This window comes from Erythrolamprus reginae, chromosome 2 (genome assembly GCF_031021105.1).
Source record: "Erythrolamprus reginae isolate rEryReg1 chromosome 2, rEryReg1.hap1, whole genome shotgun sequence".
Lineage (NCBI taxonomy): Eukaryota > Metazoa > Chordata > Lepidosauria > Squamata > Dipsadidae > Erythrolamprus > Erythrolamprus reginae.
Genome location: NC_091951.1, coordinates 33,884,478 through 33,909,750, shown reverse-complemented (window position 1 = coordinate 33,909,750; position 25,273 = coordinate 33,884,478). Strand labels below are relative to the sequence as shown.

The following is a 25,273-nucleotide window of genomic DNA, read 5'->3' as shown; positions in this document are numbered from 1 at the left end:
CTATAGGACAGGGGACAGAAGGCACTCTAGTGCGCTTATGTACGCCCCTTACTGACCTCTTAGGAATCTGGAGAGGTCAACTGTGGATAGTCTAAGGGTAAAATGTTGGGGGTTAGGGGATGATACTACGGAGTCCAATTATTAAAGTCATATTTTTTACAGTCAAGTTTGGAGCGGTTAATGTTAAGCTTGAATCTATTGTGTGCTCTTGTGTTGTTGTGGTTGAAGCTGAAGTAGTCTTTGACAGGCAGGTCATTGCAACATATGCAGGCTCAACTGGAATCTTTCAAGGAGGGAATTCTATGAGTGGTGGTTCCAATTAGGAAAGAGCTCTCCTTCTCTCTTATAATCATTTCTCTAAAAGACAAGGAGGAGAAGGGGGACTCAGAAGAAGGCCCACTTACCATATTTTTAGAGTATAAGACGCACCAGTATGTAAGATGCACCTTAGTTTTGGGGAAAGAAAATACGGAGGGGGAAAATCTGCCTACCATGTATTCATCGGGCTGGCGTCTTTAGTCTGGTCAGCTTCAGTACATTATTTTATCCCCTGGTTAGGGCTTAAAAAAAACTTTTTGTAAAGAGAAACAATGAAAGAGCCAGCAAACTGGGAAGACCATTAGAACATAAGAAGAGCCATACTGAATCAGGCCAAAGCCCATCGACTCAGAATTTTGTGTCATACAATGGCCCACAAATTGTACATGGAGATCTTGAGCAGAAAGAGAAGGCAAAACCCTCCCTTTCCCCCGACCCCCAACAAATGGTACTCAAGGGAATCCTGCCTGCCTCAACCAACATAGAGGCGGCATTTGGACATCCGTTTCAATAACCATCGATACACTTGGCATCCACAGATCTGTCTAATCCTGCCTTGAAGCTATCCAGGCTGACAGCTGTCACGACCTCTTCTGGAAGTGAATTCCATAAACCAACGGCTGTCTGGGTGAAGAAATATTACCCTTTATTTGTCCTCACTTTCTTACCTATGGGCTTTAGGGAGTGCCCCCTCGTCCTATTATTGTGTGATAGAGAAAAGATTTTTTCTCTATCCACCGTTTCTATCCCATGCATGATTTTATACACTTCGATCAAGTCACCTCTTAAACGCCATCTTTCAAGGCTGAAGAAACAAATGTGTTGCAACCTGGTATCATAAGGGAGGTGCTCCATTTCCTTGATCATTCTTGTTGCCCTTTTTTGCGCCTTTTCCAGTTCCATTATATCCTTCTTGAGGTGTGGTGACCAGAACTGGATTCAGTACTCCAAGTGTGGTCTCACCATCAATTTGTATATTAGCACCTCTCTGGGCTGGAAACATATTTGGAGCAAGTAGAGCAATGAAAAAAAGCCTGCAAAGACTTATGGCTGGAAAGACATTCTTTGGAGAGAGTAACAATGAAAAAGCCTACAAGGTAAGAGCTGGGAAGATCGTTACCACCTCATTAGGGCTGGGGGGAAAAGCTTTGAAAAAGCTTCACTCAAAGTATAAGACACACACAAATTTTCAGCCTCTTTAGGGAGGAAAAAGGTGTGTCTTATACTCTGAAAAATATGGTAATTAAAAAAAACCCATAATGATATAGGAGCATATGTTGCTGCATTCATCATCCCATCGAGTTGCAAGTTCTAGGCTGAATTTGGTGGGTGACTTCCAGCTTGGCACCATCAGACATTTGCAGACATTTGCATGTTCTAGGCTGAATTTGGTGGGTGACTTCCAGCTTGGCACCATCAGACATTTGCATGTTCTAGGCTGAATTTGGTGGGTGACTTCCACCTTGGCACCATCAGACATCGGACAGGATGCAGTCTTTTGGTGTGCGCAGCAGAGATTCAGGACCGAAAAGTCCCTGTGTGTCTTCACTATCTCTGCATGCCTCCTTGTTCTTTGGCCCCCTAGGCTAAACTACTGCCCTTCCAATTTTGCAAGGAACAAGACTGTCTCGATTTCACGCTGGGAATCCTGGAAGCTTGAAGCCCACATGATTTCAAAGTTGCCAAGTGTGAAATATGCTGCTTTTAGAGGGCACAGCTGTTTTTGTTAGAAGAAAACTGTCCATTTTAGAGACTGATTTGATGATGACTTTAACAACCGAGTTGTCGAAGCGTGGAACTCATTACCGGACTCAATAGTGTCAACCCCTAACACCCAACATTTCTCCCTTAGACTATCCACAATTGACCTCTCCAGGTTCCTAAGAGGTCAGTAAGGGGCGTACATAAGTGCACTAGTGTGCCTTTCGTCCCCTGTCCAATTGTCTTTCCTTTATCTCATATATCATATATATTTTCTTCCTTTCATATATCTTCTCCTCTATTTTTACATATTATCTTTATATATATTGCTTCATGTCTATTCTCTTCCATATGTATTGTGTATTGGATGAATGAATAAATAAAAAATAAAAAATAAAAATAAATAAATAAATAATTTATTTATTTATTTATTTATTTATTTATTTATTTATTTATTTATTTATTTATTTATTTATTTATTTATTTATTTATTTATTTATTTATTTATTTATTTATTTATTTATTTATTTATTTATTTATTTATTTATTTATTTATTTATTTATTTATTTATTTATTTATTTATTTATTTATTTATTTATTTGTATGCCGCCCCTCTCCGCAGACTCGGGGCGGCTCACAACAATAACAAGAACAATGTAAGAACAAATCTAATAATTTAAAAAACACTAAAAACCCCATTATTAAAAGCACAGTTGCTAATGTCTCTTTATCAGGGCCCCATGCAGAGTGTGCCGAAGGGCTGGTGAATTTCTTTTCCTGGATTCTTTAGCTACCTGAAGGAGGAAGCAGGCTGAAGAGTTAGGGGATTTCCCCAGGGCCTCTCAAACTATTTAACCAGCAGAGTGAAGGGCACGTTCTGGGACAAAGGAAGCTGAGAGACATAGGCAACACTCCTTTCTTCCCTCCACCGTCTGGCCGCTCCGTTGTTCAACATGCTGCTCTCCTTGCTCCTTTGCGCAGGGATTGTGAGCGGATTCCGCCCCAACCATGAATCAGGGGAGATCTCTTCAAGTGACTTCACAGACACTGACATCACGGAGCTGGGAGTGCTGCGGGCCGTAGCGTGGTATATGGAGAGGAACCCTCTTCCGGGAAGACCTCCCATGACTCCTGGATTCCTAGAAAACATGAAGCCGTTGAATGCAACCGGGCTCTTCAAAACCTATTACCAAGGTGAGCTGGTTCTGGGGCCCAGAACAAAAAGATCGGTCTTGGTCCGAAGCCCAGTGTCCTGGCCCTCAGTTCTAAGACACTGGCTCCTCTTGTCATGCCTACAACTAAATTCAATAATAATAATAATAATAATAATAATAATAATAATAATAATAATAATAATAATCCCAGGAGACAGCAATCCCAGCAGGATTGAGGAGAAGCAGCTAGAGAAATTAGTGAAATACGAAGATCTAAAAATCAAGCTGCAACAACTCTGGCATAAGCCTGTGAAAGTGGTCCCCGTGGTACTTGGTACGCTGGGCGCAGTGCCAAAGGATCTCAGCGGACTTTTGAAAACCATTGGAATTGACAAAATCTCCATCTGTCAATTGCAAAAGGCCGCTTTACTGGGATCGGCAAACATAATTTGCCGCTACATCACGCAGTCCTAGGTGCTTGGGAAGCGCCTGACTGGTGATAAAATACGAAATCCAGCATAGTGATCTCGTTTGCTGTGTTGTACTGACATAATAATAATAATAATAATAATAATAATAATAATAATAATAATAATAATAATAATAATGTATTAGATTTGTTCTTCCCAAGCCTGATTTCACTCCAACACTACTCTTTCCAGAAAGCCAGCAATGGTTTTCACTTACCTTCCCTCCTGGTTCACAAACATGAACGCGCCAGTAGTGGGACGCATAAGGACACTGCACCGATATCAAAAAAATGAGCTGGACACACAGCTTTGGGTGTCTTGCGTGCGTGGGTGATCGTCCCAGCATGGTTTTGCTTCTGCACAGATTTCGGTGATTTTTTGTTTCTGCGCATGCACAGGAAGCAAAATCTCACGAGGGGACTCACGCAACAGATTTTGGCAATTTTGTTTCTGCTCATGCGTGAGATTTTGGTGTGTGTTTTTAGCTTCTGTGCATGTGCAGAAACAAAAAATTGCCGAAATCTCATGTGCATGCGTGTCCCCTCATGAGATTTTGCTTCCTGCGTATGCACAGAAGCAAAACCATACTGGGATGTGCATGCACACACACAAGACACCTGAAGCTGTGTGCGGAGCACATTGGTAGCAGTGATAGGAAGAATTCACCTCTGGAGCACTCCTATCTTCACGTATGCACACGGCCTCCTATGCATGCGCATTACTCGCATGCGTGCCTTCTGCACATGCACACAGCCCTGAAATGTGGCTAAATGAGAATGGTATTACCTCCAGGTAGTTACGCACGCACCCACCTGCAGTCACCACTACTGGCTTATCCGAACCAGCAGAATATCACCTCTGCAAAAAGCAAATTGTTGGAGGCTTTTTTGTTTTTGGTCTTAATTTTTAATTTAAAATGAAACAGGCATATAAAAACCCACAATCATAAAAGAAAAATACACATATCCGGGATGGTTTACATCCCGATTTTCGTCAGAAGCACATACGGAGTTGTATATGTTTTTACATCAAATTGAAAACGTTTTAGTCTATGTTCACTGTAAATACTGTACATTTTTATGTAAGAGAAAATAAAGAAGAAAAGAAACACTTTAGAGAAGAACTTGAAAGAGAATGGGGAAAAAAGCGAGAAAATCTACTTTCCAATTTTGAAAAAAGAGATGAACATATTAATTCTTAATATTTTAAACCTTGCATTCTATTTCACTTTATTTATTTATTTATTTATTTATTATTTATTTATTTATTTTTTATTTATTTTTTATTTATTCATTTTGTCCAATACACAAATACATAGGAAGAAAGATAGACATGTAGTAATATATATAAGGGTAAAAGTGAACTTAGAGGTGAGGACATCTGAAAGGAAGAGAATATATATGATAAGTGAGAGAAAGGAAAGACAATTGGACAGGGGATGAAAGGCACGCCAGTGCACTTATGTACGCCCCTTACTGGCCTCTTAGGAACCTGGAGAGGTCAATCGTGGAGAGTCTAAGAGAGAAATGTTGGGGGTTAGGGGTTGACACTATTGAGTCGGGTAATGAGTTGGTTGATTGTTTGATTGTTTCTTTATTTAAACCAATTGTAAAATGTATCCAAAAAAGCTAATTGTAAATAATAATAATAATAATTATTATTATTATTATTATTATTATTATTATTATTATTATTATTATTATTTATTAGATTTGTATGCCGCCCCTCTCCAAGGACTCGGTGCTTTATCAATGCTTCATCTCACTTTCAGACCATGAAAGAATCACCATCTGAGGAGCCATTGGGGTATACAGTGTTCCCTCCATTTTCGCGGGGGATGCGTTCCGAGACCGCCCGCGAAAGTTGAATTTCCGCGAAGTAGAGATGCGGAAGTAAATACACCATTTTTGGCTATGGACAGTATCACAAGCCATCCCTTAACACTTTAAACTCCTAAATTACCATTTCCCATTCCCTTAACAACCATTTACTCACCATTATTACTGGTACTCACCATTGAATAAGACTCACCATTGAATAAGACATTTAGTGATCCTGATATTTATAAACATAATTATTTATTAGCAATAATTATTTTTTTTGTTATTTATTTGCAAAAATTATTAGTTTGGCGATGACGTATAACGTCATCGGGCGGGAAAAACAGTGGTATAGAGGAAAAAAAACCGCAATGTATTTTTTAATTAATGTTTTTTGAAAAACCGTGGTATAGGTTATCTGCGAAGTTTGAACCCATGAAAATCGAGGGAACACTGTACTAATCAATCTGTACAGATTCTAAATAGCTCTTTTAGGCTCTTTCCAGGCTTTTCTTCCATGCTATCAAATGTTGTCCATATTGAGTTGACCCAAAGGGGCTTTTTCCAGGATGCAACTGAACTTTCTTGGTTTTCTTTTTCTTTCAAAGATATTTCACTTCTCATCGAAGAAGCTTTTTCAGCTCTGACAGGATAGTGGGGAATGGAAGGATTATTCCTTCTTACCCTGCCAGAGTTGAAGAAGCTTCTTGCATGAGAAGTGAACCATCTTCAAAAGAAAACCAAGAAAATCCAGTTGCCTCCTGGAAAAAGCCCCTTTGGCACAACCATGACCTGGATGACTGAGAATTTCTACCGACAATATATTGAGTTTAATTTAATTTAATGTATTTAACTTATAGGACACCCAATCCTGTGGGACTCATGTTGAGTTCAGTTGAATTGATTGAGTTTATTTATTTATTAATTAGATTTGTATGCCGCCCCTCTCCGCAGACTCGGGGCGGCTAACAACAATAAAAAGACAATGTAAACAAATATAATATTAAAAATAATCTAAAAAACCCCAATTTAAAGAACCAATCATACATATAAACATACCATGTATAAATTCTATAAGCCTAGGGGGAAGGGAAAATTTTAATTCCCCCATGCCTGATGACAGAGGTGGGTTTTGAGGAGCTTGCGAAAGGCAAGGAGGGTGGGGGCAACTCTGATATCTGGGGGCAGTTGGTTCCAGAGGGTCGGGGCCGCCACAGAGAAGGCTCTTCCCCTGCGTCCCGCCAGACGACATTGTTTAGTCGACAGGACCCGGAGAAGGCCAAATCTGTGGGACCTAACTGGTCGCTGGGATTTGTGCAGCAGAAGGCAGTCCCGGAGATATTCTGATCCAATGCCATGAAGGGCTTTGGAGTTGGGCTCCAATTCCGATATTTCTGGATAATCCAAGTCTGGCCTTCCGAGATGCCATGGAAACCTGGCTCTGCAGCAGGCCTGGGGCCATTGAGTAATGATACCATTTAGATCTGCCCAAGAAGATATGAATGACTTTTATTTTCTTTTTTTCTATGGGCTTTTAACTGTTTCTATATTGTTTTTAGATGCTGTATGCCACCTAGAGCCCATAAGGAGTTGGGCGGCCTATACATTAGATCAGTGTTTCCCAACCTTGGCAACTTGAAGATATCTGGACTTCAACTCCCAGAATTCCCCAGCGATAGATAGATAGATAGATAGATAGATAGATAGATAGATAGATAGATAGATAGATAGATAGATAAATGATAGATAGATAGATAGATGATAGATAGATAGATAGATAGATAGATAGATAGATAGATAGATGATAGATAGATAGATAGATAATAGATAGATAGATAGATAGATAGATGATAGATAGATAGATAGATAGATAGATAGATAGATAGATAGATGATAGATAGATAGATAGATAGATAGATAGATAGATAGATAGATAGATAGATAGATGATAGATAGATAGATAGATAGATAGATAGATGATAGATAGATAGATAGATAGATAGATGATAGATAGATAGATAGATAGATAGATGATAGAGAGAGAGAGAGAGAGAGATATAATAGAGTAGAGTAGAGTAGAACAGAACAGAACAGAATAGATTGCTCCTTTTCTTTACCTTCAGCCTCTGCCAAGTTCTCAGTGTGTGGATAGCTGACTCCTGGATTAGTCAGGCTGCTGGAACCCATGAAGCCAGTTTGCTGTTACAGTTGTGTTCCTTGTGCAGAAGGGAGCATGAGTGACTCCAAAGAAAAAAGCTGCAAATGCAATGCAATGCAATGTTACTATACAATATGATACGACATGATACGAAACAATATGATACAATACAATACAATACAATAAATTACAATAATATCAGAGTTGGAAGAGACTTTGGGGGCCTTCAAGTCCAACCCCCTAGTTAGGCAGGAAACCTTACACCACTTCAGACAAATGGTTATCCAACATCTTCTTTAAAACTTCCACTGTTGGAGCATTCACATTGTTCCACTGATTAATTGTTCTGTCAGGAAATTTCTCCTTAGTTCTAAGTTACTTCTCTCCTTGTTTAGTTTGCACCCATTGCTTCTTGTTCTACCCTCAGGTGCTACGTAGAATAGCTTGACTCCCTCTTCTTTGTAGCAGCCCCTGAAATATTGGAACACTGCTATCATTTCTCCCCAAGTCCTTCTTTTCATTAAACTAGACATACCCAGTTCCTGCCACCGTTCTTCATATGTTTTAGCCTTCAGTATTAGGGATAATAATCTTTGTTGCAATCAACAAAGAATCAGCCTCTGCACTCTTTGTAGTGTCTCAAATTCTCTTCTACATCGTGGCAACCAAAACTGAATGCAGTATTCCAAGTGTGGCCTAACCAAGGCATTATAAAATGGTATTAACACTTCATGTGATCTTGACTTTATCCCTCTGTTAATGCAGCCTAGAACTGTGTTGGCTTTTTTGGCAGATGCTGCACGCTGCTGGCTCATATTTAAATGGTTGTCCACTAGGACTCCAGGATCCCTCTCACAGTTACTACCATTGAGCGAGGTACCACGTATACTGTGCCTGTGCATTTTTTTTTCTTGCTTAAATGTAGAACATTACTTTTTTCACCATTGACTTTCATTTAGATAGTGCCCCATGATTAAGTCTGTCAAGATCCTTCTGTATCCCAAACCTATCTTCAGGAGTGTCGTCTATTCCTGACAGTTTGGTGTCATCTGGAAATTTGATGAGTTCCCCATCTATCCCCTTGTCCAGGTTATTGATGAAGATCTTAAAAAATACTAAGCCTAAAATAAAGCCTTGGGGTACTCCACTGCACACTTCCCTCCATGTAGATGCTGTTCCGCTGAGCACTACAAATTGAGTGTGGTTTATTTATTTATTTATTTGATTTTTAATTGGTCAACTAGTTATGAATCCATTTGGTGGTGATTCTGTCTAACCCACATTTTTCTACTTTATGTAGTAGTAGGTTATGGTCTACTTTATCAAATGCCTTACAGAAGTCCAAGTAGATTATATTGGTAGTATTCTTCTGATCCACTAATTTTGTCACTTTGTCAAAGAATGCAGTAAGATAGATAGATAGATAGATAGATAGATAGATAGATAGATAGATAGATAGATAGATAGATAGATAGATAGGTGGGCAGGCAGGCAGGCAGGCAGGCAGGCAGGCAAAAAGATATGATAGATTTTCAAAGAATGTATATTGTATATACCAGATAGATTGAAAGATCAAGAAGAATACTACTACTGTATGGTCTACTTTATCAAATGCCTTACAGAAGTCCAAGTAGATTATATTGGTAGCATTCCTCTGATCCACTAATTTTGTCACTTTGTCAAAGAATGCAGTAAGATAGATAGATAGGTAGATAGGTAGGCAGGCAGGCAGGCAGGCAGGCAGGCAGGCAAGCAAATAGATATGATAAATTTTCAAAGAATGTATATTGTATAGGCCAGATAGATTGAAAGATCAAGAAGAATACTACTACTGTGTTGTTGCTATTACTAACGAGGACAATAATTTTAACTGATCCACCTTTTTTTTTTAACACAGCTGATGTCTCTCCCAGACTGTTCGAGAAAGCTGTCCAGGAACTTGTCACTGCAAATAATCAAGTGGAATTATCTAAAAGCAACAAGGACTACTACTTCTACTGTGAACAGATCGGCAAAAGTAAGATGGAATTTACGGTTGCTGCTGCTTAGAAGGGGGGATACGTTCAGCAATGGGGAGGATAATATTAGGAACTAGAGGAAATTCAGCTTTGAATGGAGACAGGTGACAAACCTGGTGAGCCACATTCAGTAAAAATTTCCACCCAAAAGATGTGCACCCAGGTCCAGATAATGGAGCTGGGATAGAGAGCGGTCGCAAAAGTGGATTAAAGGGAAATGAAATATAAAATGTGATAATTCTGCCATGTTTCCAGATGACTTATAATTGAACATGGTTGAATAATCAGTAGATATAGTTTTGTCCAATTCCATTATTCATAGAAACATAGAAGATTGAAGGCAGAAAAAGACTTCATGGTCCATCTAGTCTGCCCTTCTACTATTTCCTGTATTTTATCTTAGGATGGATATATGTTTATCCCAGGCATGTTTAAATTCAGTTACTGTGGATTTACCAACCAGGTCTATTGGAAGTTTATTCCAAGCATCTACTACTCTTTCAGTAAAACAATATTTTCTCACGTTGCTTCAGATCTTTTCCCCAACTAACCTCAGACTGTGCCCCCTTGTTCTTGTGTTCACTTTCCTATTAAAAACACTTCCCTCCTGAACCTTATTTATTTATTATTTATTTATTAATTTGACTTATATGCCACCCCTCTTTGTGGACTCGAGGCGGTTTACAACATTTTAGTGAAAAATACAATAATAAAACATTCTAGGCCAATTAATAAAGTAATGACTCTAAAAATTTTCTTAAAAACTAAACATTTTAAAAAATCTCACACATACTATCATACCAAATATATTCATTGGACAGAGTCTGGGGTCTAATGACCCCAGGCCCGGTAACATAAATGTGTTTTCAAATTCGTACGGAAGGCAAGGAGGCTGGGGGCAGTGCAAATCTCCTGGGGGGAGCTGATTCCAGAGGGCTGGGGCTCCCACAGAGAAGGCTCTTCCGCTAGGTCCTGCCAGCTGGCATTGTCTGGTTGATGGAACCTGAGGAGACCAACTCTATGGGACTTGACCGGATGCTGAGATTCGTGCAGCAGAAGGCGGTCTTCCAGATAATCTGGTCCTATGCCATGTAGGGCTTTATAGGTCATAACCAACACTTTGAATTGTGTCCAGAAACCAATTGGCAGCCAATGCAGTCCACGGAATGATGGAGAGATCTGGGCATATTTTGGAAGGCCCAAAAGTCCTCCAGTCTATACAGATTGAGTTCATTAAGTCTTTCCTGATAAGTTTTGTGCTTAAGAACTTCCACCATTTTTGTAGCCCGTCTTTGGACCCATTCAATTTTATCAATATCTTTTTGTAGGTGAGGTCTCCAGAACTGAACACAGTATTCCAAATGGGGTCTCACCACTGCTCTAAATAGCGGGATCACTGTCTCCCTCTTCCTGTTTGTTATACCTCTAGCTATGCAGCCAAGCATTCTACTTGCTTTCCCTACCACCTTACCACACTATTCACCCATTTTGAGACTGTCAAAAATCACTACCCCTAAATCCTTCTCTTCTGATGTTTTCGCTAACACAAAACTGCCAATACAATACTCAGATTGAGGATTCCTTTTCCCCAAGTGCATTATTTTACATTTGGAAACATTCACCAGAAATCATTTTCCCCACTGATGAATTCACTACAATCTCTGCAGCAATGATGGGGAACCTGTGAAATTTCAGATATTGCTGAACTAAAGTTTCCAACATGCCTCACTATTGGCCACATATGAATTCTGTTTAAAGGGCTACAGTTCGTGGCTTTCCCCTAGTTCAAAACTAAAAATGCTCAGCTTTAATTTAGCCACAGTGAATAAAGTTGTCGTATTTGTCCAGCACTCCCTTTTTCTGCTGTCAGCAGGTTTGAGGATTTATGCTTGTGTCAGTTATATAAAGGATGGGGTGACTTTCTTTTTATGTGCATCTGTCATTGACCTCAAGTTCTGTTAAAAGAAAGAGCTTTGGATAAATAATAAAAGTCAATATTTGCAGAGGGCAATCTAATAAATAAACAAATAAATATAACAGAGACTTTTGATTTCATGAACAAGAATATGTATTTTTAAATATATATATATATCTTGCCTTTTTTCCATAAACAACTCAAGCCAGGGAATATACTTAACAATCCTTCCTCCTGCTATTTTCCCCATAACAACAACTCTGTGAGTTGACTTGAGCTGAGAGACAAGGAGTGACCCAAAGTTATCCAACCAGCTTTAATTCCTAAGGTTGAACTAGAACTCCCAATTTCCTGGTTTCTAGGCCAGCCCTCTTTCTCTATATTTGTTTTTAAATTTGTATTTATTTATTTATTTATTTTATTAGATTTTATTAGATTTCAGGGCGACTTACAAGGATAAAATAGACCTAGTAGCAATAAATATAATTTCAAACATTAAAATAAATAAATATACAGTGATACCTTGTCTTACAAACTTAATTGGTTCCGGGATGAGGTTCTTAAAGTAAAAGGTTTGTAAGATGAAACAATGTTTCCCATAGGAATCAATGGAAAAGCGATTAATGCGTGCAAGCCCAAAATTCACCCCTTTTGCCAGCCGAAGCGCCCGTTTTTGCACTGCTGGGATTGCCCTGAGGCTCCCCTCCATGGGAAACCCCACCTCCAGACTTCTGTGTTTTTGCGATGCTGCAGGGGAATCCCAGCAGGGAAATCCCAGCAGGAGAATCCCAGCAGGGCAATCCCAGCATTTCAAAAACAAGCGCTTCGCTGGCAACGGAAGTCTGGAGGTGGGGTTTCCCAGCAAAGGGAGTATCAGTGAAATTGCAGCATTGCAAAAACACCAAAGTCCTTGAAACCCCACCTCTGGACCTCTGTGTTTTTGCGATGCTGCAATTTCACTGAGGCTCCCCTCGCTGGGAAACCCCACCTCCAGACTTCCGGTGCCAGCGAAGCGCCCGTTTTTGCGATGCTGGGATTTCCCTGCTGGGATTCCTCTGCAGCATCACAAAAACATGGAAGTCCGGAGGTGGGGTTTCCCATGGAGGGGAGCCTCAGGGGAATCCCAGCAGCACAAAAATGGGTGCTTCGCTGGCAACGGAAGTCCAGAAGCAGGGCATCCCAGTGGCGGTGGTGGGTTTGTAAGGTGAAAATAGTTTGTAAGAAGAGGCAAAAAAATCTTAAATCCCGGGTTTGTATCTCGAAAAGTTTGTATGACGAGGCGTTTGTAAGATGAGGTATCACTGTAATTTCAAACATTAAAAATAAATAAAACCCACTATAAAAAACAATCAACTATCCTTCTTTCATATTAATGGCCGGAACAAAACTATCGCTCACGGCCCCAGGTCTGCAAGCACAGATATGTCTTTAACACCTTATGAAAGGTAAGGAGAAAATAAGAACGTTCACAGCAAACTGTTGAAATGTACATAAGGACATAAGAAGAGCCTTGCTGAATCGGGCCAAAACCCATCAAGTCCAGCATTGTGCTGGAAGCGGAGTGAGAACATGGAGACAGAGCTGAATTTAAATTGGGTCACTTTATTAAATAAATATAACCTTTATTTTAAGTAAACAAACAATAACTGGGACCTGCAGAGGTCAACTAAGAACTTTGGGGTGGAAATGATGTATAAAACCTTCCTGGGCAACTATGGGCGTAGCTCCTTGCTGATCCAGATGAAGGGGACCACGCCCTCACCTGAATCCTAGCCATGCCACGCAAAAAGATATTGACAAAATTGAACGGGTCCAAAGACGGGCTACAAGAATGGTGGAAGGTCTTAAGCATAAAATGTATCAGGAAAGACTTAATGAACTCAATCTGTATAGTCTGGAGGACAGAAGGAAAAGGGGGAACATGATCGAAACATTTAAATATGTTAAAGGGTTAAATAAGGTCCAGGAGGGAAGTGTTTTTAATAGGAAAGTGAACACAAGAACAAGGGGACACAATCTAAAGTTAGTTGGGGGAAAGATCAAAAGCAATGTGAGAAAATATTATTTTACTGAAAGAGTAGTAGATCCTTGGAACAAACTTCCAGCAGATGTGGTTGGTAAATCCACAGTAACTGAATTTAAACATGCCAGGGATAAACATATATCCATCCTAAGATAAAATACAGAAAATTGTATAAGGGCAGACTAGATGGACCATGAGGTCTTTTTCTGCCGTCAGTCTTCTATGTTTCTATGTGGGAGGTCTCGCCATCCAATCCCTAACTGGCAATTGGATGGGGCAAGACCCAGGGGCAACCCCTCCCCAATCGCTCAGGCCGGTGTTGACACCATGAGCTCTTGGAGAAAGTCTGCCCATCATCTCCAAAGATGCCCAAAGGAGAACATGCAGTTGCTAACCACCTCCCAATTTCCACCCCTAATCTACCTACCCAGTGACCAAAGGTAAGCCAATTGACCAAATCAAAACTAACATGTAAAACACCCCCTAACCATCCATCCTGCTCTGCAGTGTGGAATAGGCAAAGAAATGGTCACAACTAAATGCCGTAACCGCCAAAAATTCCTATTTGGCCCCCTAGGGGCGACCCCAGAAGGCACACTGAAAGATAGGGAGGGCAGGCGGGTGTTCGCTCAGCGGCTGCTGGGGCAAAAAGGAGGGCCTGAAGCAGACGCAGCCCCTTTTAAAGGGCTGGCCTGGCCCACCACCAGCAGCGTCATAGGCTGGCACCGGCACCAGGCCTAGCCAGGATCTCACAAAATCTCACGAGATCCCGGCACAAAATGGCGGCTACGCCGGGAGCCATGTTCCCCCGGCCCCATATCAAATCCAGCCGGCAGGTAAGTCTGCCGGCAGGGCATTCTGTGTCACTCAGTGGCCCACAATTGTACATGGGGATCTTGAGCAGAAAGAGAAGGCAAAACCCTCCCTTTTCCTTGACCCCCAACAAATGGTACCCAAGGGAATCCTGCCTGCCTCAACCAACATAGACGTCCGTTTCAATAACCACCGATACCATTGGCATCCACAAATTTGTCTAATCCTGCCTTGAAGCTATCCAGACTGACAGCTGTCACGACTTCTTCTGGAAGTGAATTCCATAAACCAACGACCGTCTGGGTGAAGAAATATTACCCTTTATTTATCCTCACTTTCTTACCTATGAGCTTTAGGGAGTGCCCCTTGTCCTAGTATTGTGTGATAGAGAAAAGAATTTTTTTCTATCCACCTTTTCTATCCCATGTATGATTTTATACATTATTCTAATATGGTTATTTTATGATTTTATTGGAAGCTACCAAGAGTCACATTTCATAAGCTATATAAATATGTTAAATAAACATTTCAAGGCAATATTATAATGCAATGCTAATATCAATGAAAACAAAAGAAATACAGGTATCGGTGATTAAAGCCAAAGGTATCTAAAAGGTTTCAAAAGCCAATGAGAACATGTTTTGAAGTCACACTCAAGCAAATTGTTGAATTGTCCCTCAGCAAGTATTGTCCCTCCTCACATATAGAGTGGGAGGAATATGTCTGAGCAGCAGCACGGGTGAAAAGGACCTGGGTGTATTTGTAGATCACAGATTAAACATGAGTCGACAGTGTGAAACAACTGCAAAAAAGGCAAACACAATCCTGGGATACATCAAGAGGAGCATAGAATCTCATTCACGTGAAGTAATTATTCCTCTCTACAGTACTTTGGTACGACCACACTTGGAATACAGTGTTCCCTCGATTTTCGCAGGGGATGCGTTCCGAGACCACCCGTGAAAGTTGACTGTCTGCGAAGTAGAGATGCACCATTTTTGGCTATGGACAGTATCACAAGCCTTCCCTTCCCTTCCCTTAACACTTTAAACCCCTAAATTACCATTTCCCATTCCCTTAACAACCATTTACTCACCATTATTACTGGTACTCACCATTGAATAAGACACTTAATGATCCTGATATTTATAAACATAATTATTTATTAACAATAATTATTTTTTTTGTTATTTATTTGCAAAAAGTATTAGTTTGGCGATGACATATGTCGTCATTGGGTGGGAAAAATCATGGTATAGGAAAGAAACCACGAAGTATTTTTTAATTAATATCTTTTGAAAAACCGTGGTATAGGCTATTCGCGAAGTTCGAACCCACAAAAATCGAGGGAACACTGTACTCTGTTCAGTTCTGGGAGGCCCATTTTTAAAAGGACATTGATAAACTAGAGCAAGTTCAAAGGAGAATTACAAGGCTGGTGAGTGGTCTGGAAACAATGTCTTAGGAATGTTTAGTCTGCAAAGGAGAAGACTGAGAGGAGACTTGATAACTATCTACAAATATCTGAAGGGCTGTCACAGAGCAGAGGGATCAGTATTGTTCTCATTAGCAACAAGGAAGGACTAGAAATAATGGAATGAAACTGCAAGGGAGTAGATTTAGATTAGATATCAGAAAAATCTTTCTAACAGTAAGGGTGATAAACCAGTGGAACAGTTTGCCACAGGAGGTGGTGGGCTCGCCTTCACTGGTGGTCTTCAAACAGAGACTGGACAGACATCTTTCTGGGATGGTTTAATGTATCCTGCATTGAACAGGGGGTTGGACCCGATGACCCTGGAGGTCCCTTCCAACTCTATGATTCTATGATTCTAAATTGGCTATGGTGACTTGTCCCATTCCAGAGTAAGGGAGTACAAAGAGGACTGGCAGGTGGGCTGATGGGCAGGGAGGCAGGCAGGCAGATTCTTCTGCACCAAACATAGAAACATAGAAGTCTGACGGCAGAAAAAGACCTCCTGGTCCATCTAGTCTGCCCTTATACTATTTTCTGTATTTTATCTTAGGATGGATATATGTTTATCCCAGGCATGTTTAAATTCAGTTACTGTGGATTTATCTACCACGTCTGCTGGAAGTTTGTTCCAAGGGTCTACTACTCTTTCAGTAAAATAATATTTTCTCATGTTGCTTTTGATCTTTCCCCCAACTAACTTCAGATTGTGTCCCCGTGTTCTTGTGTTCACTTTCCTATTAAAAACACTTCCCTCCTGGACCTTATTTAACCCTTTAATATATTTAAATGTTTCGATCATGTCCCCCCTTTTCCTTCTGTCCTCCAGACTATACAGATTGAGTTCATTAAGTCTTTCCTGATACGTTTCATGCTTAAGACCTTCCACCATTCTTGTAGCCCGTCTTTGGACCCGTTCAATTTTGTCAATATCTTTTTGTAGGTGAGGTCTCCAGAACTGAACACAGTATTCCAAATGTGGTCTCACCCGCATTCTATATAGTGGGATCATAATCTCCCTCTTCCTGCTTGTTATACCTCTAGCTATGCAGCCAAGCATCCTACTTCCTTTCCCTACCGCCTGACTGCACTGTTCACCCATTTTGAGACTGTCAGAAATCACTACCCCTAAATCCTTTTCTTCTGAAGTATTTCAGATCTTGAGTCTAGAAAGCCTAGAACTATGATGCCTTAAACATGATCTAAGTATTGCCCACAAGATCATATGCTGCAACATCCTGCCTGTCAACGACTACTTCAGCTTCAACCGCAATAACACAAGAGCACACAACAGGTTCAAACTTAATATCAACCGCTCAAACTTGACTGTAAAAAATATGACTTTTGCAATCGAGTTGTTGAAGCGTGGAACTCATTACCGGACTCCGTGGTGTCAACCCCCAACCCCCAACATTTTTCCCTTAGACTTTCCACGGTTGACCTCTCAAGATTCCTTAGAGGTCAGTAACGGGCGAGCATAAGTGCACTAGTGTGCCTTCCGTCCCCTGTCCAACTGTCTCTCCTATATTTTATATATCTTTTCTCCCATTCATATATCCTTTCCTCTACTCTTCATTGATGTATTCTATTCTCATATCTTTTCTTCTATCCTTTCCCTGATATTTACTACTACGTTTTTATTCTCTTTAACTTTCAATTTGTATTGGACAAAATAAATAAATAAAAATAAAGAAAGAAAGATGGCCTTCTATGGGGGATCTGTAGTAACCAATTCCTGTTCTGGAGAGATTGTAGGACTAGATACCTACCATAAGTTCACATTCAGCTCTTCAGACATGTCATGCTATCTTTTCCCAGGTACTAACCAAATTCGAATTCTGAACGACTCCCTGTATTCCACTCTGAAAGGGGAGATGGACTCCTCTACTTTGGAAACAGCTCGCCTCATTGTGGGAAGAATCCTTCACGTGCTCCAGAAATTCTACAGCAACACCAACTGGGTCGAAATGGGAAAGGACAGGCCTTACGAATACTTGGGTAAGTCCCAACTAATATGGAAGCCAAGAACCGGGTGCTGCCTAGAGGGAGAGGGTTGAAAAGGTCAAGACGGTGGGAACAATCGAATGGTCGTGACCATCATTTTGATATTTTTTTAATAAACACACAAACACACACACACACACACACACACTGCAAATAGCCCCAGGACTGCCCTATCTGCAGTAGAGTTTTCTCTACTTTTCTATGCAGTCACAATTACAAAGTCCTCCCTTTTGCAATGATGACTGTACAGAAGGCTATAAAAGATGTCAGATTTCATATTAAACTTAGTGGAAAGAACACCGGTTTCAAAGATTCATAATGGTTTGTAGTATCTCAGAGCATTTTCTGACTTCCATCCAATGAATCCGTTCTGGATTTCCAATCTGGCATTTGTTGATGCCTTGGTGACAAGTTCAGATTTTCACGGCCAGCTATGAAAGGCAAAGGGTGGCCCCAAGGACATGGAAAACCCCAGGAACCCTGGTGGTGTAGTGGTTAGAGTGTTGTCTTGCAGGCTTACTCTGCAGCCTGGAGTTTGATCCTGATGGAGTCAGCCTTCCATCCTTCTGCAATTGGTAAAATGAGGACCCAGATTGTTGGGGAATGGGGTATACAAATATAAGAGTAAGTGCTTTTGCAATTGCTATCAGAATCTATTCCCCTCCCACCAAACTTCAGAAAACTCTGGTTCTATTTTTTAATGTATTATTGAAATATTGAGTCCATATTTCCATTTTTTTAAATTAGGTCAACTTCTGGTTGAAGTATCCAATGAAAAGTTTCTAGATGTTAGTATGTTAGTGTCTTCATTCATACATTGAATTATGGGTGTGGGCACTCGTGCGTGCACAACAGCACATGCACATGCTCTTTCGCCACCCGAGAAAAAAAAGGTTCGCCATCACTGGCCTAGACTAAGAATATAATAAGGGTAAACATTACAGACAAGGTGATTAAAAGGAGGGAAAGGAAAGCACATTCAGACTTTCGAAATTCAGTTATCATAGCTTTACCATAAAAATAGTACTGACTTTTGCGGCATTAATCTCATAGTCTGAACTGCCTTGCAAACCTGGCAAAATCTAAAAATAACAGTTTCTCCCGCTGAGTCTTGCACTTGAAAGGATGTGTGTGCACGCGCATTCACTTTTGAGCATAATCAGTAGTTTTGTGAACTACTGTGATTTGTGGTTTGGCTTCGGAGGCTCCAACTTTCCTTCTGTCTTATGTTTCTGGCCCAATTAATATCAGCTTCCCCGGCTTGCCTTCTAATATTTGTGTGTTTTATGGCCAGCCAGCCAATTAGCACTGTTTGGTGAGAACCCTCACAATGCCATTAAAGTGCTGAATGTTATAATTAAAGTTTTGGAATGTGCAGAAATGACAAAATTGACTATGGAACTTAATGACAAAGATGAGTCGGATTTCTATACAGCCTGGTAAAGATGGTATAAATGGCTCAAGGAGAGGAAATATTTAAGTAACACAAAATAAAATTAGCATAAAATTCATCACTCACAAATGCAAACAGAAATTTATTAATTATACACATTACAAAAAATATTGAAGAAAAACAGTAACGCATAATCATAAAGGATTACTTTGGAAAATATGTACAATGATAAAATATGCATTAAGACAAAGAAAGGTATAGATAGTTTAGTTTTGCTTTATAGTTGTTTTAATAATGTTAATTTGTTTACTATTTTTACTTTTTAAAACACTGTAATAAACAAAATCTAGGTTTTACAATTTGGGGGGGGGGGGCAATAAAGCCTGCATGATAAATAATTGAAGTATATATTAAATTAATTTGTTAATGGAAAAAGGCCTCTACTGATTTATATACTTGAGACAAATTATAGTCTGGTATATAATTAATATAATATAAATATATTTATATTAATGCTAATATAATGCTAATATATGTATATACAACTATTAATTTAATTTTCTTTGATTTTCTTCTGTATTTACTGTTGTGTTTTCTTTTCTAAAAGTGGAAAATTAATAAAAATATTTTTAAAAGAAAAGAAAAAAATACTGAATGTGGGATTGAGGAATTTCAGATTTTAGTGGTTGAGCTATAGTTGAAGATAATATTTCTTCTTTTTATATTTCGCTCAGTAAATCCAAGTAGTCCTATCGTTCCCACTGCACCACTTTCTAAGAAGACCTGTGTTGACTGTCTAAGAAAATCAAGGTAAATCCAGAAACGGGCTCATTAAAAAAAACAAGGGCTCACTTTCACGAATGAAGGCAAATATATGTGTCCCAGAATCTGCCTTCCATGAAGGACTTGTATACTGCATGACTCAAAAAGAGGGCTGTGAAAATATTTACTCATCCCTCACAGCCTGGACATAAACTGTTTTAACTCCTACCCTCAAAATGTCGCTATAGAGCAGTGTTTCCCAACCTTGGCAACTTGAAGATATTTGGACTTCAACTCCCAGAATTCCCCAGCCAGCATCTGCATTTCAAGCACCAACAATTGGGCCTCTTTGAAAGTCTGAGAGGTCTGCCATTTCTAGAAGGTTATAACCAATTTCCTTAAACTTCTGTTTTTTAAAAAAGATAGTTTTAAAAAAACATATCAAATAACAGAATTAAAAGAAAACATTAAAATATGTCAAGTTTTGATTGATTTGAACATGTTCAAACATTATGATGCTAAAAAGTCAATGGTTTCCATTTTTTGTCCATGCGCATGTCCTCCATGGCTTTTTAGTGCATCCCAGCGTGGTTTTGCTTCTGCACATGTGCAGGAAGCAAAATCTTGTGGGAGGACATGCGCGAGAGAGAATTCGGCAATCTTTTTGCTTCTGTGCATGCGACAAAATCTCACACGTGCATCCCCTTGCGAGATTTTGCATCCTGCGCATGTGAAGCTGCCCACACAGCTGATCTTTTACTACCAGTGTGGCGTCCTTATCTGTACCGGTAGCAAACCAATACTGATTTAAGGGAATAAGGTTTCACTTATTTTTCTCTCCATAATTCTCATTTTCACACGCAAGGGTTTTTTTTTTAAAGGAAGGAACATGATGCCTGACAACTGGCTCACAATAATGACATCACAGCATCCCATTACAGTGAGGGTCCGCAAGTTGGGCGTCCTCCTCGATCCACAGTTAACATTGGAACATCATCTTTCGGCTGTGGCAAGGAGGGCGTTTGCCCAGGTTCGCCTGGTGTACCAGTTGCGGCCCTACTTGGACAGGGAGTCATTGCTCACAGTCACTCATGCCCTCATCACCTCGAGGTTCGACTACTGCAACGCTCTCTACATGGGGCTACCTTTGAAGAGTGTTTGGAAACTTCAGATCGTGCAGAATGCAGCTGCGAGAGCTATCATGGGCTTACCTAGGTATGTCCATGTTTCACCATCACTCCGCAGTCTGCATTGGCTGCCGATCAATTTCCGGTCACAATTCAAAGTGTTGGTTATGACCTTTAAAGCCCTTCATGGCACTGGACCAGAATACCTCCGGAACCGCCTCCTCCCGCACAAATCCCAGCAGCCAATAAGGTCCCACAGAGTTGGCCTTCTCCGGGTCCCGTTGACTAAACAATGTCGTTTGGCAGGCCCCAGGGGAGGAGCCTTCTCTGTGGCGGCCCTGGCCCTCTGGAATCAACTCCCCCCAGAGATTAGAACTGCCCGAACCCTCCTTGTCTTTTGCAAATTACTTAAGACCCACCTGTATCGCCAGACATGGGGGAATTGAGGCACCTCCCCCAGGCTTTTATATTTTTATGTATGGTATGTGTGTGTTGCATGGTTTTTAAATAATGGGGTTTTTAGATGTTTTTAATATTAGATTTGTTTACATTGTAATACTGTTAGTATTATTATTGTGAGCCGCCCCGAGTCTTCGCAGAGGGGCGGCATACAAATCTAATAAATTATTATTATCAATTATTATCCCTCCATCACCATTTGCAACCTCCCCTGCCAGCTTCCAGTAAGCAAAGTCAATGGGGAAGCCAGCAGTGTCACTGGCCTCAATTTCCATGGTTAAGTGAGAATTTCCTGCACACATTTGTTTGACACATTTCTCTTCTGAAATATTTGCACAGCTCTAGTGAATAGCCACAGGACAAGTTGTTCCTGTTCTTGAAAGGATGAGTTCTTGTTCTTGTGTTCAATAAGAAAGTGGACACAAGAACAAGGGGACACAATCTGAAGTTAGCTGGGGGAAAGATCAGAAGCAACGTGAGAAAATATTATTTTATTGAAAGTGTAGTAGATGCTTGGAACAAACGTCCAGCAGACATGGTTGGTAAATCCACAGTAACTGGATTTAAACATGTCTGGGATAAACATATATCCATCCTAAGATAAAATACAGGAAACAGTATAAGGGCAGACTAGATGGACCATGAGGTCTTTTTCTGCGGTCAGTTTTCTGTTTCTATGTTTCAAAGTTATGTTGTTTATACTTATATTAATGATTTCTTTTATTTTCAGCATGGTTATGAAATACAGTTCAGGATATATTTCAAATTTAGGTCTAATTTAAGTTCATGAATCCCACACACCAAATTATTTGTTTTAACAGCACCGTGTTCCAGTGTGACAACAACCTCGTGGTGCAAGACATGCTTACAAGTGGGTATAAAGTACCAGATTCCTGCATGAAGAAGCTACCAGGTAAAAATGACTTACACTTGCTAAATATTTTCATCAATTCTTCTTCTGTGTTCCAAGCAAACGGAAGAGAACTAATAATTTCTATATGCTTAGCTGGCTCTTGGATCAAGACAATGATACAGTGGTACCTCTACTTACGAATGCCTCTAATAACGAACTTTTCGAGATACGAACCTGGTGTTTAAGATTTATTTGCCTCTTCTTAAGAACCATTTTCACCTTACAAACCCAAGCCCGGGTGCATCCACTCTCTTACTGCCACAGGATTCCCCTGCCTTGTGACCGTCACTGCTGGGATTTCCCATTTGCTTGCCATCCCCACCGGGATTCCCCACCTCCGGACTGCCAACATCAATTGCTGCTCACCCCTCCTGCCCATCGGCCGGTTGAACTGCAATTGCTGCCCACCAGGACACTCTGAAGCCGGCCCGGCCGGCCCTGCCTCCCCCCCCCTTGCTTGACGGGCAACAAAGCAATTAAGCGCTTGGGGGGATGTCCGGCTCGGGGTCTTGAGTCACCTCCCCTTGGCACTCCCAAGATAAGTTGGTGGCTCCCTGTTCTCTGAGCCTCCCCTCAGAAACCCCAAAGCCAGGGTGCCACCACTTTGGCTCCATTCCCGATAGATAGATAGATAGATAGATAGATAGATAGATAGATAGATAGATAGATAGATAGATGGATGGATGGATGGATGGATGGATGGATGGATGGATGGATGGATGGAGGGACGGAGGGAGGGAGGGAGGGAGGGAGGGAGGGATCAAGGGATGGAGGGAGGGATCAAGGGATGGAGGGAGGGAGGGATGGAGGGAGGGAGGGATGGAGGGATGATTGCTAGATAGATGATAGATGGATAAATGATTGATAGTTAGGTAAATAGATGATAGATAGATGGATGGATAGATAGACAGATTTTCCTAGATTGTCAGTTTAGCAAATTTATTAGCTGTTTGGATCCGTTCCGTGGCTTGTTTCCTGATTCCAAACCAGGGGATGAATGAATGCTTGGCCAGGGCTTTCTTCAGTTCTGTACTTGTCTTCTTTTCAACAACTTGCCTCCAGAAGTTGTGAATGCTCCAACACTGGAAGTTTTTAAGAAGAGATTGGATAACCATTTGTCTGAAGTGGTGTAGGGTTTCCTGCCTAAGCAGGAAGTTGGACAAGAAGACCTCCAAGGTCCCTTCCAACTCTGTTATTCTGTTAAGCCAAGGTATTTGTGCCTTTTCCTTCTTTTTTCTGTATTATAGGCAAATGTGGACATGGTGGGAAATATGATGTGACTCAAATATTCCCTACCACTGGTGGCATCAACAAGGAGACATCTAATCCCGAACTTTCGCCACACTATTCCTTGCATCGGAAAGCAGCAGAATTAGCCATTGAAGCCACCAAGAGCTTTTTTGTGGGAGAGGGTAAGTCCTAGGTTTATCCATTTTTATTTAGTTATTCACATTTGTAAAGCACCCATCCCAGTTTTGAATGACGTGCTAGAAAACTTCTCCTGATCCTGTTCTGTCCAGCATAAAAAGGCTACGCTTACTTCTTAGAATAATCTGGTTATTCCTCAATCTTGGTGCCATTTACAGGTGTTGGATGGCCCTTCTTTGGATTTTGTCCTACGGCTGGTGTCAGCACAGGCATGGCAGCCTGGCCAACTTCGCGCCACCGCCGGTGCGAGACCAGGCCGGTTCATCTGGCAGGGTATTCCAACCCCAGACCAGACCCCTGTAGCATCCCCTATGGGGAGGATTGGGCCTGGTTCAGCAGAACCGAGACCCTCGGACGGTGAAGATTCAGAGCAACCCTCAAGGGAGCGAGGGCAGCCCCCCGCTGCCGTGGCCATTGACCCCGCCCCTTCCCCCTTCTCTGGATTTTCAATTGACTGAGAATTTTAGTACAGGTAATCTTCGACTCACAACAGTTCATTCAGTGGCCATTCAAAGTTACCACAGCACTGAAAAAAGTGACCTACAACCCATTTTTCACATTTATGACCATTGCGGCATCATTGTGTGATCAAAATTGAGATGCTTGGCAACTGACTCATATTTATAACAATAGCAATTGCATTTAGGCTTACAGTGATCACTCGTTTTTCATGGGGGATACATTCCAAGACCACCCATGAATTTCCACGAAGTAGAGAAAATATTTTTTTCATGTATTTAACAAGTATTTGGACTTTTAAATCCTCTCAGTATTGTTAACAACCCACCGCTGCTGACTGCTTAGAGAGACCAGCTTCTCTCAGCTACCGCGCGGGTTGAAGGAGGCTGACGCTACAGTTACACACACACACACACACACACACACACACACAAACCATCCCTGCCCCGGTGTTCTTTTCCTTTTGAAAAAAAAACGTGAAATAGCGAATCCGTGAAAGATGAACCACAAAGTAGTGAGAGATTACTGTATATATCGCTTCATAATGCTTTTACAGTTCTCTCTAAGCAGTTTAAGGAATCAGCATATTGCCTCCAACAATCTGGGTCCTCATTTTACCCACCTCGGAAGGATGAAAGACTGAGTCAACCTTGAGCCGGTAGTGAGATTTGAACTGCTGAACTACAGTTAGGGGTTAGCTGAAGTAGCCTGCAGTACTGCACTCTAACCACTGCACTGCCCCAGCTCTTCCAGTGTCTCGGGGTCACCTTGAGACAAGCAAAGTCAATGGGAAAGCCAAATTCACTTGGCAATAGTGATGGGCAAACCGAACTCGCACAATTCGGGTCTGTACCGAATTTTGC

At 40.9% G+C, this 25,273-nt stretch overlaps 1 protein-coding gene across 1 annotated transcript in view; it reads left to right on the top strand.

The window, feature by feature from the left end:
* Positions 1–2,880: 2,880 nt before the first annotated feature.
* Positions 2,881–25,273, top strand: part of LOC139160123 (von Willebrand factor A domain-containing protein 7-like) — a 56,245-nt gene continuing 33,852 nt past the window's right edge. The window contains exons 1-6 of the mRNA XM_070737669.1: positions 2,881–3,214; positions 9,520–9,639; positions 17,684–17,863; positions 19,997–20,072; positions 22,432–22,523; positions 23,771–23,935. Of these exons, the coding sequence (XP_070593770.1) occupies positions 2,974–3,214; positions 9,520–9,639; positions 17,684–17,863; positions 19,997–20,072; positions 22,432–22,523; positions 23,771–23,935 (874 nt within the window). The 5' untranslated portion in view covers positions 2,881–2,973. The remainder of the gene's footprint in view (positions 3,215–9,519; positions 9,640–17,683; positions 17,864–19,996; positions 20,073–22,431; positions 22,524–23,770; positions 23,936–25,273) is intronic.